The 17420-nt window shown below is 36.8% G+C and overlaps 1 protein-coding gene across 7 annotated transcripts in view; it reads right to left on the bottom strand.

The window, feature by feature from the left end:
* Positions 1 to 17420, bottom strand: part of SETD5 (SET domain containing 5) — a 79217-nt gene that overhangs the window by 40811 nt on the left and 20986 nt on the right. For 3 of the 7 annotated variants that reach the window (XM_027523348.1, XM_027523343.1, XM_027523344.1), the window contains exons 2-3: positions 5071 to 5130; positions 2122 to 2308 (exon numbers count right to left, since the gene is read on the bottom strand). In XM_027523348.1, coding sequence (XP_027379149.1) covers positions 2122 to 2192 — 71 coding nt within the window. In that variant the 5' untranslated portion in view covers positions 2193 to 2308; positions 5071 to 5130. Of the gene's footprint in view, positions 1 to 1084; positions 1310 to 2121; positions 2309 to 5070; positions 5131 to 17420 lie in introns of those variants that run through there. The other 4 variants (XM_027523342.1, XM_027523352.1, XM_027523351.1 and 1 more) reach the window with 2 other exon arrangements.

The following is a 17420-nucleotide window of genomic DNA, read 5'->3' as shown; positions in this document are numbered from 1 at the left end:
AAGTAAGGTCTAGGTCTTTTTACTTAGTTGAATATATTGCCCTTAATACCAGGTTTAATCTCAGAGTGCCCAGAATGGTGGAATATGCGTGACAGTGACATACGCATAATGAAGCATTAACAAATATCATTAACAATTTAACAGAACGGTATATAAGCTAAGTGTTGACACTCTCTTGCCTTGTAGGGATACAAAATGAAACACTGAAAAATTAGGTATGACTACAGTAGTGGAAATCTGTCTGGAGATCAAAGATGAAAATGTTTCAGGCGATAGAAACATTGCAGTCAAATTTTTAGGCCAGAAACATTTTTTGATTCTGTAATTATTTCTGGACTCCCTAAGCAACAATTATGGGTAGTCACCTCTGTACTCTGGGAAAAATACATGTTTTAAGAATAATTGTTTTAGGTCTTTTTCTTAGCTACTAATCCCAATCTTACTGAGTTAATCAACACTGAATTTTTTTGCTGTTGTTGAAATTTCTCACAAATGTTAGAGTTGTCTACCTATACAGTTTGTTAGTCATTCCTTATAGGAGGCTAGTGGTTGACTTTATATAAATCCATTAACATTATACAATTACCTATTGATGCAGTTAAGTTTTTAAGTACTTTGTCTGGGAAACAGTTATAAAATTGGAAGCTTCAGCTATTGGTGTAACTAAATCTCTTTGGCATGCAAAAAAATAAAAACAAAACAAAACAACAAAAAGGGCTCTGGAAGTAACACAATCCACCCTTTCCCACCCCCCACCCTCCATCTTCTTTTTTATATGGGAATAAGGCCAAAAACTGCTTTCAATTACAGACTACCCCAGAATATAACAGACTGCGTCTTAGGGTAGCTTCATTTTAAGTCTTCCTCTTTAAGGAAGTCATCAAACAGTTATTCTAGGTGGCTTTGTGAAGAAATACACATGCTCTTTACTAATATTCTCAGTTTTTAGGAAGAAAACCACTATTATCAGGGATGCAGTTGAACCCAGAGTTTTGGAACAGTTTCTTTACTTTGCTGAAGGGGAAAGAATCCCCAGGGACTGTGAAAATGGCAAGAGAAACAGGGGAATTAGAGCAACACCCACCTCACTCAAGAAGTGGCTGTGGGATCAAGAGTCTGAACTGGACCTGAACATATTCAAAACACCAGGATTTTTCCAGCCCAGACCCTAATCCCTGGTACTGCCTGGAATAGACTTGGCTTCTGGGGGTGTGCTGCCCCCTAGGCCCCTTGGGTCTCTTTCGCTGGACTTTCACATCCTGGTGTAGTGCCACTTCGTCTTGAAAGGTAGGGGGCTTCCACTTCCTTTCTGTAAGCAAGGAAGATTGGGTACAAGGGAGGTAAAAGGACAAGAGGGGGAATCTGTGAGCAGGGGGAATCTCGGACAACTTAAAAGAGAAGGGATACAAAAGGCTAAAAATTTTAAAACTGTGAATAATATATAAAGTTTTATAATGAAGGCCTACCTTCATTGCCATTTGGCATTTAAATTCTTCAAGAACTGAGAGTCTATTTTAGGGATTGGACTTTTCGACAAATTCTGAATTCCTAAAGCTGCTCTTAGCTGAAAAAAAAGTTTGGTACCACTGATTCTGAAGGTCCTCTTTCTAGGCAATGAATATTATAAAAAACAGGTGACACTGCTTTCCACATTTTCTATCCCAAATATCAGAAGGTCTAAGTAACCTGCCCATACAGTAGCAGCCCCTTTACTCTAGAATAATGAGAAGTACATAGGAAGAGGCCTTCAAGGAAAATCAGCAGGAGAGAACTCCTCCTTATCCTCCATTCATCAGATAATCATTAACTCTACAGAAGCAGGTAGTGACACCTACTTGTCTTCCTTACCCATCAAAACAAATGAAAATAATCACTATCTCGAAAATTTAGTCCTCTTAATTATTTACTCAGAAATACCTCCCCCCTCCCAAATTCTTTTCCTCCCCCTTCTAATTCTTTTTTGACTCCAGCTTCTACAGGGGAAAGGGAACGGTCTAATGTCATTTATAATGGGCTAGGCTTGGGTACAGAAAATACTACATATTTACTATTAGATGCCCATAAGAAATTTGTCTTGATACAAACTGGTAATGTACCTACTACCTAGGAAGCAGCACTTACTCTGATCCAGCAGCCATATCTGAGTAGGATGTATCTGGTGTGGTGACTCCCAGAGGGATTGCAATGCTCATGACGTCCAACACAGCAGAGAGTGGAAATCACGGGGTCCAATTATTGGAGACTGGCCACTCTGAGAGTGGGGGTGAGCTGCAGAGCCTCAACCAACATGTTATGGACATGAGGAATCCTAGCACAGAAAATGAAAATATCTAGTAACCAGATAGGTCTTTAAATTTATTGCAAACGCTAATGAATATTTTTCTATTTTTTTGAATGAAGTTTTTAAGGGATAGATATAAAATACAAGGAATCAGCATTGTCCGTGTTTACTATGCTCTGCATTAATGTTCCACAAAGTGAGGTAACAAAAATCATGCTCTCTTTTCATTTCCATTTTTTTTCTTTTCAGATAAAGGAAAAAGTTAGATAGTCTGCTCATCAATGAGCACATTTCTCCCATTCACAACTGCTTATCAAACAAGATGTTCTAGGACCTAACTAATGAGTTTTAAGTCAGATAATGGTCAAAAGAATTATCACAGTTTAATGTTATTCCTTCCAAATTAAATAGGATAATAAAAGTGATCAATTTATTTATATTTGACTGAAAATAGCTGCTTTTTATTGCCTTCTTTTGACACAGAATACCCTTTTACACTTTTACACTTTTTTTAATAACTATAATTTGGGGAGAAGACGTAATGGTTAACTATATTTGTAAGGTGATACCCACCACTATGTACGAATAAACACATAAGACATCAAGTGTACCGTTTCATGATAAAAATGAGAAAACACTGCATGGAAAAGCAGTGAGGATACTCTGAACTGGTGACCACAGCCAGTGGAATTTGGGAACAGAAAGACAAACTCAGTAATATAAACAAACAAAATTAGATTAACAGACTTGGAAGTATGGTGCAAAGGGAAAAAGTGTACTCTGATTTTTACATTAGTGATTTTACAGCTTTGTTAAAAAAAAATCATTAAAAGAATGTAACAAGAAGTAATTTATGTGGGAGGAAAGAAACTCAATTTGACTGTTAAGGTTCAGGTTAACAAAGGTTTTCAAAAAAAGAAAAAAATATATAGTAAGAAGTCATGATATACTGATTCATGATAAGACAAATAACACAGTAGTAAATGATTATTTACACTAAAAAATTAAATCAAATGAAAAGTAATAGCATATTAATTGAGTCAATCCAGGAGATTAATACAAATTTTAAAATGATTAAGACGATCTGAGACGCTTGACTCTTATTTTGAAATATGAAGCAAATTAATGTGGAAAAGAAAACCAACTGTGAACAGTGAATCAGGCCAAGATTTTTAAAAACACATAAAAATAATATTCTTCTTTTATATCATTATTTTAAAGTGCTAGAACAGCTGTAAACTAAGTAGTCCTCCCTGGCATCTACACTTGAAAGAGCTGTATCTCACCAATGGATCTGCTGCTAAGTCGCTTCAGTCGTGTCCGACTCTGTGTGACCCCACAGACGGCAGCCTGCCAGGCTCCCCCGTCCCTGGGGTTCTCCAGGCAAGAACACTGGAGTGGGTTGCCATTTCCTTCTCCAATGTATGAAAGGAAAAGTGAAAGTGAAGTCGCTCGGTCGTGTCCGACTCTGTGCAACCCCATGGACTGCAGCCTACCAGGCTCCTCCATCCATGGGATTTTCCAGGCTAGAATACTGGAGTGGGTTGCCATTGCCTTCTCCAGGACTCTCCAAAATCTGGGTGTGGCAATACACTTGCTCCTACTCAACTTGGGGTGACATATTCGACTTGAGACTGAAATGAAAAAGGAAGATCTTCCTATCTATTGTCCTTACAGCTTGTAAAAAAAAAAAAAAAGTGACTAGCATAACTTTCTGCTTTGGGGCCCATCCTACACATAAATGTTTCTTTTCCCTAACAATATATTCAAACAGAGTAGATCTGTATACCCTCTGAGCCTCTGGGAAACTGAAATAAAATCTACAAAAAACAGAAGAGAGAATACTTATCAAGTAAGTCCAAAAGGGCATTTTTGAACTTTGGGAGCTGTTGGTTACAACTCTTTCTTTATTTGATATCACTGTATAATTCTCGAATTAAAAACAAAAAATCCAAAGGCTACTTAACAACCAGAACGCAATCTAATAATAATATTACCCTTGACCAATACTGGAATCCGAATCACGTGTTATACTTCAGTAAAGAACCCAACCCCCAATTACTCAACACCACTAAAAAATCCTGTCATAGCCATTACTGTTATATAACCATTAAAAAAATGCAGGTGTCTAGATAAAAGAAAACTTTTTTGTAATTCTACATGACCATTCCCACTCTTCTGATGAAGGCATTTTAGATTAGCATGGTTATTTTGCTTCAAGTAATACTTTTATAATATTGGGCCTTTTTAATAATAATAAAAAAGATGGCAAAACCAAACTTCTCATATAACCCTGAGCCTAGTTCCTCTTCTACATAACATGTAAAATGTAGCTATTAAAAGTTCACTGAAGAACTTCTAACATTATCTATATGCAATATGTAATTATAATTACTCTAGTTTTATAACGTAAGACAACAGGTTCCTACTACAGTTTACAAAGTTTAGTAGTTATAGCAGTTACTAACTTATCATACAGTTTGGAGATATGTCCTAGAAAGAGTGATAAGAATTAACATCTCTTTGTGGAACAGTTTCAAGATTTCTTTTACTTGTTAATTTGTCTCTATTACTACCAAAATATAAACTCAATTAGGACAAGGATTTCTGTGTTTTATCCTCTGCTATAGATCCAAAGTCTAGAACAAGTATTTGAGAATATTTCCTGGCACAGAAATTTTTGAGAATATTTGCTGAATAAATTATGATCACTATTATATCAAAATTAAAGTTTTAGTATTCATTGAAGTGCAAAAGTTAAAACAAAAGAATTTACTTGGCTCAGTCACCTTTTTATAGACCTCTGAATATGAAGTCCCCCAAAATTATCTGCCAGAAGCTGTGAAGACCTAGAAAAAGTTAAGAAACAAATTAGTATAGATAGAAATAACAAAGATGGACACACAGCATGGAATTCTAGAGAAATAATATTTTAATGGCAATTTTGTTTCATTTCTGTATTCTGCCTTGTTTACCATACTATGTTCCATCTAGTGATTTATCTTTGTCCTTTAACCTTGTTACATTATTTTCCTGTAAACCCAGAACCTAAATAAAAGGTAGAAATGGCAACTGTCTTTGAGTTAAGTGGTAAGTACTGTCTCTGGGTGATCCTTTTCTTTCCATCCAATTAGAATTCTCTTCCATTTCTCAAAGGATTCGTTTTCTCTCTCTGAGAAGATGCTTCTTTCCTGACCCATTCCTAAACTCACAGGCTTTTCTTTAATCAAGTTCATGTGATTCTCCAGTCAAACAGGGATTCACCATCATCTATTAAAGCTCACATTACTCTTTTCCTCCCCCAACACATCTCTCCATCCTCTTATCCTACTACAGAAAGACTGACAAGAGTCAATTTCTCAACTACACAATGGAAGAAGTGTAGAAAACAGAGCTTTAATTTGCTTTCTACACTCTGAAAAGGAAAACAGGTGATGACCCAGGATTTTGGGGAGGGGGACAAAGTCAATTTAACTGAAAAGGGTATCAATATCTGAAGTGTTAATATATCATATATGTGAAAATAGTTGTTTGAGGGATTCCAGTACCAAGCAGTAAATGTTCTTTATGCTGATATCTTATGGATTTCTAACTTATTAAAAACTGGAAAATAAACTATTCTTTAGAAACCATTTTAAAAGACCATACTCAGAACTATACAAATGAAAGGCCTGAGGGTGAAGTGAAGTGAAGTGGCTCAGTCGTGTCTGACTCTTTGTGACCCCATGGACTGTAGCCTGCCACGCTCCTCCATCCATGGGATTCTCCAGCCAAGAGTACTGGAGTGGGTTGCTGTTTCCTTCTCCAGAGGATCTTCCTGACCCAGGGATCGAACCCAGGTCTCCTGTATTGTAGGCAGATGCTTTACCGTCTGACCCACCAGGGAAGTCATAAAAATGAAAAGCATGAGGGTAACAGTAAACAAAAGGAAGAAATTACATCAAGGAAGAAATACACTCCTTTAGCAACAACAAATGCTCTGGAATTTCAATTTAACTACAATCAGAACACTCCTCCAGAACCCCTAGGAATAGTATTAAATTCTTAGACTTAAAAACACAACCAGCTGGTCTCCCAGTCCTGAGTACTCTTTGAGAAATCACCATTTATTGATACATACAGTTTCTAAGGAAAAGGCTGTTAAGAACATGCCAGAAATGGTTTATAATTACTCCTGTCTTTTTAATTGGGTTCAGAAATGGTCAATAGTCTCTGTATTTGTCATTCTGACAGTCTCTTCTCTATATGACTTGCTGAAAGCACAAGACCCATGTGATCTGTCAGGTCACTCTCAGAGAAGACAGACAATAAGTGTTTTAAGAACAACTCCAACAGAGATTTCAGAAAAAGAAATTGCATCAGCCAGGTGAGCCGGAAGCAGCTGGGAGACAAGAGTCCAATAAACAGCCAATCCGATGAAAGAAATTCAGAACAAATCTGCTTCAGTAATCCTGTGAAGAGGACTGGCAGGAAGAGGAGTGCCGCTTCAGAAAAAGAACAGGCCTCATATGCTTCAGACAGTCTTTGTACTGTGGCTGTGGACCTTGGCCATTCTCCCAGAAATGATGCAATCCTGATGAACAAGATCTGCTGCCAGAGAAACAATTGTTAACAGCCTATGCAGACAGAAACTTAGCCAAGAAGCAGTCTCTGATCAGCTCTCTCCACAAACCACCAGAAAGTCAAATTTCTTCCTAAATTTTGGTCTCTGACAAAGCATGTAAGTGAATATATATTTAGACATATACAACCATGCCATTTTCTCATGGTGTCCCTTTTTAGTTCCTCTGGCTTTATATCTATCCTCTATCATTCAATGTGAAATAAAACATTGAGATTGCTTTTATTTTATGAATTCTCATGTTATCAGCAAGGTACTTACTTACATTGAAATTTTACACCTTTTTCCTTCATCCTCATAAATATATGTTCTGAGCTATAGTGGCTTTCCTAAGTTTTAAAATCACTTTGAAATCTAGGGCAAAATTATGAGATTTCAGAGTAAAGATAAATTATGCACAATTTATCTTATTTATTAAGGGCCAGAAAGGTATATTTTATAGGTATTTTTGAAATTATGTTAAACTCAGTATGTTAAAAGTAGGCACGTATTACAGAAAAAGAGATAATCTCTTCCCGCTTAGGCTGGCATAAAAGGTAGGCTGAGTTACAGTTTGCAAGGCCCACTTTTCTCAAAGGCAGTGATATTAATCTTTTAAGAGAGGGTAATGATTATTTTCAACCTATTAGCCACAACTTACTATTCTAGAATCAACTTAAATACTCCCTAGATTCTTCACCTCCTAGGTCTGGTTTCTTTTTCAGAGCTTTGGCTATCAGGCTGCTAACACAATATTGTTACTATGAAATTATTAGGATCCTCCTTCACTGGAATACTAAATAAAAGTCTGTATACAAGACAACTCTATTCTCTAAACTCTTTAAGTAGCCAGAAGCCACAATTAACCAAATTTTTTCTTTCTGAAAGCAATAACCTTTAAACGGGGGTTCACTAAAAACACAAGCTTCTAAAATGCATTCTGAAACCAATGTGTTCAGTCAAATCTACTACCCTAATATTTAAACTATTACATAATATTAAATTAAAAATCAACAGATTAACAGAATAACTCTAAAAGCAGTAGAAGACTTTTAACAGGCCAATAAACCCAACTCAGTTAAGAAGAAAACATGTCAGAGAAATATTCAATAAGGGTTAGTTAAAAGGAAATAACCATTAATTTTAAGATTTAATTTCTGAATCTGATTATTCAAAATTTTGTTATACATATAAGCTGAATTTATTCTTAAATACTCTTTATTTAAATTTCTTACTTTTGAATGACTAAACAGTAAAAAGAGAAGATGGGGAAAGTATCTGACAAGACTTTTTGGTGATTATTACCTTCAACTTAATTTTTAAATCACAGAATAGTTAAGAATGCAATAAATATACAACTTGTTGTATATAAATGACCAACTTGTTTGAGAACTAATGTGGCAGCTACATTATATGCTTATCTTCCATTTCCAATCCAAACTGAGATATTGAGGAAAAACACTGCCGTTTTACAGCAACATAAAAGCTTTTTATCTTGGGACAAGAAAAATTATGAAAAAATAGTGTATTAGGAGTTAGGAAATTTGAGTTCTAACCTACAACTTATTTAATCTGGTGATCTCATAAAAATAACATTTTATAGATGAACCTTAAATTCCTCTAAAATCTTCACTGGGTTTCCTCATGCTCTAAATTTCTGTGAATCCTGGCACTAACAATTAATGCAATGTCTTGAAAGTCCGTCTTCTCATTGTACAACAGAAAGAATACCTATTCTGCTGACTCAAAGGTGCACATGAATTGGGGCTTGTAGCAATCAAGAATTTAAATGGCTGTAACTTTTAAACATATGTAAACAGAGAAGAGCTGCTATTAATAACCTGATGATGGCTAAAAATTATTTTCACTCATTTCCAACAATGTGTATTTCAACTTTCCTACAGTAAAAATGTGAGCAAAGGGTATGTGGGAAAAATGCAAAAAAAAAAAAAAAAAAATCTAGGAGAGATAAGAAACAAGCATTAGAATAAATAAATAAGAATTACGGGAAAATAAGACACCAACTCTAAGAGAGAGAGCTCAGAGTTCTGGGGGAAAGTTCACATACTTGGGGTAGTTTAAGTATAAGTTAGGCTTACAATCTGAAGCAAGTTAATACAGGCAAAGGATCTAGAAGTGCAGGGCTGAAGAGAAGAAAAGACAGACGTGTTTTGATAAACTAGAGAGACTAACAAAAGATCATGATTTAGTAATGTAGAGCCAAGATAAAGTTTTCCCTTTCTCCCACCCCTTCTCCTTCAACACTTGTTTAACCCCTGGCTCCTTTACCTAAATTTATACTCCCTCTAGGGGCAACTGGGCTTGGCACAATAAACTGATGTCTATAAAAGCTCTAAATTACTAGAATAGGAGGTAATTAAAACCCAGTAAAAAACAAAAAACAAAAACCCTATTTCAGTTCATAGTAAAAATTTCTTTCCCCATGAAGAACTTCATTAATGGTAATACTGTAGAAGCAAAGACATACTTCACTGTACTTGGGAGGGAGACAGGATAAGAGCACATGGCTGTGAATAATGGAACTACTGCGATCTTAAATTATTTTTAGATTATATTAAGGAAAAAAGTATTTTATTTATAACCCATTTAACAATGGTAAACAGATATTCACTGTGAAACTAACCAAGGATGCAGACTTTTTCTGTCCTTAGAAATAATCAATTCGGAAAATTTTAGTTTTGTAAGTATCAAGTAAAGATGATGCCCTCAGTCAACTTTGATTTATCTCTTTAAAGAGCTATATTCAAAAGACTTCCTAAAGGTTTTGTTCTACTCTGTAGCCTCTGATCATGCTTTAGAGCCATTTCTCCACTAGACTGGAAAAGAACCTCTCCTGTTTGCCTCCTCCTCTCAATCATAGCTTTTCATTTCCAAACCTTGAAATGGGAATAATGTTTATTTCCTCCAGACAAAGTAGGTTATGGACATTTATAAGGCATTAATTTTATACTTTCATTAGTTTAGGAAAAATTTCTCTACTTGATAAAAAATTCAGAGTCTTAAGTTTAGAGTCTAATTCATTATTCTAAGTAAGCAAAGAAACAGAGCTTTAAAAATATTAACTTAGAAGAAGCCACATACCCAGTAGTGGCGTAAAGAAAGAAAATTAGATACCAACATCAGAATAAAAAAAAAATTTTTTTTTTTTTCTGGAGGCTGCTGAGCGGCTTGTGGGATTTTAGTTCCCCAATAAGAGAATGAACCCAGGCCCTCTGCAGTGAGAGCACGGAGTCCAAATCACTGGATTGCCAGGGAATTTCCTAAAAGAAATTAAAAAAAAAAAAAAAAATTAAGCGCCAGTTGTTACTGGTTCTGTTAGATGAACAAGTTCAGATCAACATTCCTGGTTCTCGGGAGTTACATTATCTAGATCTGTTAGGGTTTTCTTCATCCATTCATTCAATAACCATGAAGTAACTACTCATATAATTATACTATGTATAAAAACGATGTTAAGAGCTATTTACAAATGTTGCTCTTATCCAACTAGAAAAGGGCAGGTACTCAGTAAAAACTCTTTTGGTTTGCCTGTGTGCCAAGTATTTCATTTTCACAACCATGAAGTGAATAGAAAATCCTAAAGTGTGCCTCTACAATTTATGAGTCATCTTGAAGTGAAACCACCACCCTACCCCCAAAGAAAGAAAACCCAAGCCACTCCATAGTTTAGCAGTGACACGGAGGAGCACTGAAACAGATTCTTCTGTAATAAATCTTTTAAACTGTTTAGACAAAACTTATCATTGACTGGTCTCATGAAAAATTCTATTAAGAATGAAGAAGAATGATGAACAATGGGCAGAAAGAACCTTCAAAACACAAACAGAACCTGACCATACATGTCCTGTGATTATTTGGCTGACGAGGTGCCAAAGTATATAGCAGTAAAGGAATTTAAAGCTTAGTAATTCTGATATGCACAACAGGGATCCTCTCCTGACCAACAGCTGTATCTTTATTAACTTATAAATAAAAGAATAAATATCACAACAACATAAATTTTAAGTGTTTTATTTTATATAAACTTACAAAATGTATAATACAAAATATATTATAAAAATATACAAACATTACAAAAGCATAAAAAGTAGAAGTGAAATTCTCACACAAGTTTAGTCCCCAAAGATGAAAGTGATAACCCTATTCTTCTTTAATCTACCTGGCTCATTTAGTTTTGGACATTTATATGCATAAGTACAGACTTATTTCTCTTAAATGACAACACTGTATTCTATTCTGTGGATGTACTGTAATTCAAATCAGTCCTCTGCAGGTGGATGTTTAGATTGTTGCTAATTTTCCACAATATACACAATGCTGCACTGCATGCATGTACATATGCCTTTCTTTATACACGTGTATAAACATTTCCTTTGGACACATTCTTAGAAGTGGAACTACTAGAAGGGCACAAGCATATTTACTAGTGATGCTGAACCACGCTCCACAAAATTAAAGCCATTTTACACTCCCATAAACACAGTGGGAAAGCTATATTTTCTCATAAGCTTCAAAATAATTTCAATTCTAAGGGTCTTCATACAGTCTCTTCCTTAGAAGAGACTCTCTACTGCCTAAAAGAAAATCCTAAAATGAAAGTTAACTACGAATTCTCAATAATTCAGTGATTAAGACTATTGATTGAGTGCACTCCGTTCAGTTCAGTTGCTCAGTCGAGTCCAACTCTGAGACCCCATGAACTGCAGCATGCAAGGCCTCCCTGTTCATTACAAACTCCCAGAGTTTACTCAAACTCATGTCCAATGAGTCGGTGATGTTATCCAACCATCTCATTCTCTTTCGTCCCCTTCTCCTCCAGCCCTCAATCCTTCCCAGCATCAGGGTCTTTTCAAATGAGTCAGCTCTTCACATCAGGTGGCCAAAGTATTGGAGTTTCAGCTTCAGCATCAGTCCTTCCAGTCAATATTCAGGACTGATTTCCTTTAGGATGGACTGGTTGGATCTCCTTGCTGTCCAAGGGATTCTCTTTTCCAACACCACAGTTCAAAAGCATCAATTCTTCTATGCTCAGCTTTCTTTATAGTCCAACTCTACACAACTGCTGGAAAAATCATAGCTTTGACTAGACCGACCTTTGTTGGCAAAGTAATGTCTCTGCTTTTTAATATGTTGTCTAGGTTGGTCATAACTTTGCTTCCAAGGAGCAAGAGTCTTTTAATTTCATGGCTGCAATCACCATCTGCAGTGATTTTGGAGCCCCCCAAAATAAAAGCGATGTTTCCACTGTTTCTCCATTTAATTGTCATGAAGTGATGGGACCGGATGCGATGATCTTAGTTTCCTGAATGTTGAGTTTTAAGCCAGCTTTTTTGCTCTCCTCTTTCACTTTCATCAAGAGGCTCTTTAGTTCTTCACTTTCTGCCGTAAGGGTGGTGTCATCTGCATATCTCAGGTTATTGATATTTTTCCTGGAAATCTTGATTCTAGCTTGTGCTTTATGCAGTCTGGCATTTCTCATGATGTACTCTACATATAAGTTAAATAAGCAGGGTGACAATATACAGCCTTGACGTACTCCTTTCCCGATTTGGAACCAGTCTGTTGTTCCATGTTCAGTTCTAACTGTTGCTTCTTGACCTGCATACAGATTCCTCAGGAAGGTCAGGTGGTCTGGTATTCCCATCTCTTTCAGAATTTTCCACAGTTTCTTGTGATCCACACAGTCAAAGGCTTTGGCATACTCAATAAACTAGAAGTAGATGTTTTTCTGGAACTCTGTTACTTTTTCAATGATCCAGTGGATGTTGGCAACTTGATCTCTGGTTCCTCTGCCTTTTCTAAATCCAGCTTGAACCTCTGGAAGTTCACAGTTCACATACTGTTGAATGCACTGGATGACCTCTAAAATTCTTTTATGCTGAGTAGGAGATCTCAGTTACTTTTTCACTAAATTTGGGCTGGGATATTCAGAGTAAAACTTAGATAAGGTACTATTACAGAACCAAAGTACTTTCTTACAGTTGTCTCATGCTGCTGCTGCTAAGTCACTTCAGTCGTGTCTGACTCTGTGCGACCCCATAGACAGCAGCCCACCAGGCTCCGCTGTCCCTGGGATTCTTCAGGCAAGAACACTGGAGTGGGTTGCCATTTCCTTCTCCAATGCATGAAAGTGAAAAGTGAACGTGAAGTCGCCCAGTCGCGTCCGACTCTTCGAGACCCCATGGACTGCAGTCTACCAGGCTCCTCCGTCCATGGGATTTCCCAGGCAAGAGTACTGGAGTGGGGGTGGTTGTCTCATGAGATAAGGCAGCACCAAGCTCTAAATTTTTTTCCCCAGTTATCAAAAAACAAATTATGCTAACCATCTAGATAGCATCTGTAGATCTGAGCTCTTCAAACAGGTTATCAAAGCTCTGTTGAAGCAGTTCTGCCTCAGTAGTATAAAATATGATACCTTCAGTTTTAATTACCCTTGGAAAGAGAAGAAATTTTGAAACTATAAGAAGCTCATCAATATGGTTTATTATAAGAGTGCCAAAATATTGACTAAATTTATAACAAATTTCTATAAATCATTTGGTATATGTTCCCCTATTACACTAGACATGGTTCAAATCTAAGTTCTGGGCAAATGAGGCAAAATATCCCTCCCTTTCTCTGTGCTGGCACTAGCACCTGACTGAGAGCCTAGATGAATAGCTATTCTTTCTCCTTTGAAATATTTCACGAATTGTCTTTTATCCATTCAGCAACACGATTCAAGGTTGCAATGAACTGCTCTCATGGCCTCTGGGTTCTCTTCATTTTCCCATAATGCTAATCCTTCTAGGGCCTAATTATGATCATTATCATTCTACTATTAAGACTTAAAATGGATACCTAATATCTACTGGGTTAGTTCAAATTCCTTTGCCTGAATAAAAGATTGCCTTTGTTAATTAGATATTAACCTGTGTTTTTTCCTTTTCCTTCAAAATTTTGTTCACACTACTTGTCTGATATGGTTTTTTTTTTGGCACCTTAAAAAAACTTTATTAAGAGCAATTTCAAACAAATATAAAATCACAGAAAACCCTGTACTGAACTGATACAGATCCTACCAAGCTTTAATGAACATCCAACTCACAGTCATCTTATTTTATTTATAACCTTTCCTCTTCTATACTATTATTTTAAAGCAAATCCCAGAAATACAGGTTGTATGTATTACATCTGCTGAGTAAAGTTGTCCCTTGTTTATTTTAAATATAGTTGAGAGTGGCTAGCATATGATGACAGGTGGCAGTGATATGGAAAGACCATCATTTCATTGCAAAAGTGAAAATGGATAAAAAGCTTAATGTAACCCATCAACTGATTTGCTGAGCAATGTTTATACACACATGGCTATGAAAAAATGTCCCGTGCCCCCCCCCACCCCGCTTAAAAAAATTACTGGGAATTCCCTGGTGGTCCAGTGGTTATAGGATTCTGCTTCCACTGGAGGGCACACAGGTTCAATCTCTGGTTGGGGAACTCAGATCCCACAAACCATGTGGCCAAAAAAAAAAAAAGGATTGAAAGCAATTTTTAAAAAAAGCTTTTGGCGCTTATGATTCATTTTATGAAAACTTTTTTGGCTGCACCACAGGGCATGTGTGATCTCGGTGTTCCCCCCTACCCAACCTCCGTGACCAAGTCCCCTACAGCAGAAGCCCAGGGAAGTTAAGTCCCTGTATGCAATTATTTTTTGATTTGAGTTTGTTGATAATAAGATTTCTTGTGTTCTTGGGAATGCAAGTTTCTCCTTGTAGCAGAGTTAAGCACAAGCAGACACACAAGCCAGTCTGTGACATAGTATTTCTGTAGGTATATGTTATGCACCAATAAGCAAAAATAAGTGAAACCACAGCATTAAAAAGAGGAGGACTGATTATCCTTCTCTTTATCATCACAGTAGCAATGGCTCATATCTGAGGTGTTGGCCAGCTGTTCTTAATGAGCAATTTCTTAAGAGTACGAGAACCTTAGAATGATGACAAACCTAGGGTTAAAAAAGCTCACCGACTCAATGAAGGCATACTTTACAGTCAAAAAATAACTCACCAATAATGAATAATGGTAAGGGTCACAGTACTAACAATGGTGAGTGTCACAGAAGAGAAACACGTGGGATGTAGATAGCTGATTCCTACATGAACCACAAAGCAGAGATACCTGATGATCCAGTTAGTGGAAAAGAGGCCCAAATCACTGTCAATGCAAATATATACCATTAAACATTCTATCACCAAACTACCTGCCATAAACTGTATTGATAACAGTAAAGTTAAATAAACAGTGACGTAAGCCAAAAATTAGCCTATATTTACTTATACAGTAGGTTACTGTGTAGAATGAAAGCTCTGGAAAAATAAGTACATTATTTCCCTAGAAGAAGATGAACATCTCTGGACCAACTAGCTAGTAATTTTTTATGAGGCTCAGAAACTTTACATATCTGCAAAACATCAAAAATATTTAACTTATGGACTGTAAAGCTATTCTCTGGAAATCTCAATATGAAAAATAATTTAAAACTTTGATACAGGGAGTTCCCTGGTGGTTCAATGGGTAGGACTCCCATGCCTTCACTGTTGAGAGCCTGGGTTCAATTCCTGGCTGGGGAACTAAGATCTTGCAAGCCGTGCAGTGCAGCCAAAATATAAAGAAATAAAAATTAAAACCTTGATAAACCAGTTTCAATAAACACTTCAGCTATACTGGGGCCAAAATTCTCATTCATTAATGAGTGGTGGTGGTTTAGACTCTTGTGACCACATGACTGTCGCCTACCAGGCTCCTCTGTCCATGGGATTCTCCAGGCGAGAATATTGGAGTGGGCTGCCATTTCCTTCTCCAGAGGATCTTCCCAAGTCTCCTGCATTGCAGGCATATTCTTTACTGACTGATGGTGGTGGTTCAGTCCTTAAGTCATGGCTGACTCTTCCAGTTCCATAGTCTGCAGCCTGCCAGGCTCCTCTGTCCATGGCATTTCCCAGGAAAGAATAGTGGAGTGGGTTGCCATTTCCTTCTCCAGGGGATCTTCTGGACCTGGGGATCGAACTGGGGTCTCCCACATTGCAAGCAGACTCTTTACCACTGAGCCACCAGGAAGGCCCTTCATTAAGGAATACTTAAATTAGCCCCAGGGCACAGTCAAAGCAGTACTTTTAAATAAATACAAAGAGTTTAGTAAATTGCTCCAAATTCTTATGCAAAGTATAATCACAACCATATGCCCTGTTGAAATTTCCCAAGTATTTTACCATCTCTTTCAATCGCTTCTGCTGGTTTTTCGGTCCTATCAGAGTCTGACCGTAAGCAAAGCCTAGAATTCCAGCACTGAATCAAGTTGAGGAGAACATGAAGCATCTTAGGTTTTACCTTCCACTTTTCCTTTTTGTTAAAACATCTTCTATTTACAAACTTACTTTTTCCTAAGTAAAATATTCCTAAATATTCAATACTACTGTTTTTGAATATTGTACATATCCTTTTCTAGTGCTTGATAACCAATATGAAAACTAAGACAAATAATAAGAAGAAATCCTATGCCCCAGACTTGGATAAATCTCTTGTAGACCACCCTTAATAACTTATAGAGTAGTGGTTCCCAAACTTGTTGGGCACAGTTTTTTAAAACTGCAAAAATTGTGGGGGTGGAAGAAATGGCTATAGGGGCGTCAAAAGTAGAAACTTGCATTTATAAAATAAATGAGTCATGGGGGTATGTATAATCTATAATATGGTGACTAGTTAACACTGTACTGCAAGTCTGAAAGTTGCTAAGAGATCTTAAAAGTTCTCATCAGAGGAAAATTTTTTTAAACTATTTAAGGTGAGATATGTTAACAAGACTTTGTATTCAAATCATTATGAAATCATTATGCTTTTTTGTTGTTCAGTCGCCAAGTCGTGTCTGATTCTTCGTGACCCCATGCACTGCAGCATGTTAGGCTGCATCATATTGTACACCTGAAATATGTCAATTTAGTCTCAATTAAAAAACAGCCTAAAAAATCAGGCCATTAGGATGTGCCCTAATTCAATATGACTGGTGTCCTATAAGAGAAAGTTTGGACACACTGAGACACACCAGGTACGTGTACACACTGACGAATAACCACAAGAAGAGGCAAGAGAGTGACCAACTGCAAGCCAAGGAGAGAGGCCTCGGGAGAAAACACTCCTGCCAACACCTTGATCTCAGAGTTTTAGCCTCAAAAAAAAGTGCAAAAATTTTATTTGCCAATTGATCTTTTCCAATTGGGGCTAAACAATTTATACTCTGATAAATATATCAGATGATATTTACTAAGTGTGACCAAAAAAACAAAAAGGAAACCCAAAGCAGCTCCCTGCCTGAGAAGGTGCTGTCCTTTGACCTCTTAGGCCAAACCACCAGAAAGCCCCTGGTTAAAGCAGGAAAAAAAATCACACAATCCATGGCTCATCAATGAATTTAGTTTCCTAAGAATCCACTAAGACTCAAGTTTGTGTTTCATGTTTTAAAGTCCAACTCTTCCCCTATATGTA

This window comes from Bos indicus x Bos taurus, chromosome 22, assembly GCF_003369695.1.
Source record: "Bos indicus x Bos taurus breed Angus x Brahman F1 hybrid chromosome 22, Bos_hybrid_MaternalHap_v2.0, whole genome shotgun sequence".
In the NCBI taxonomy this organism is placed as follows: domain Eukaryota; kingdom Metazoa; phylum Chordata; class Mammalia; order Artiodactyla; family Bovidae; genus Bos; species Bos indicus x Bos taurus.
Note: the sequence above shows the minus strand (reverse complement) of the source record. Positions and strands in the feature narration are given on the sequence as shown.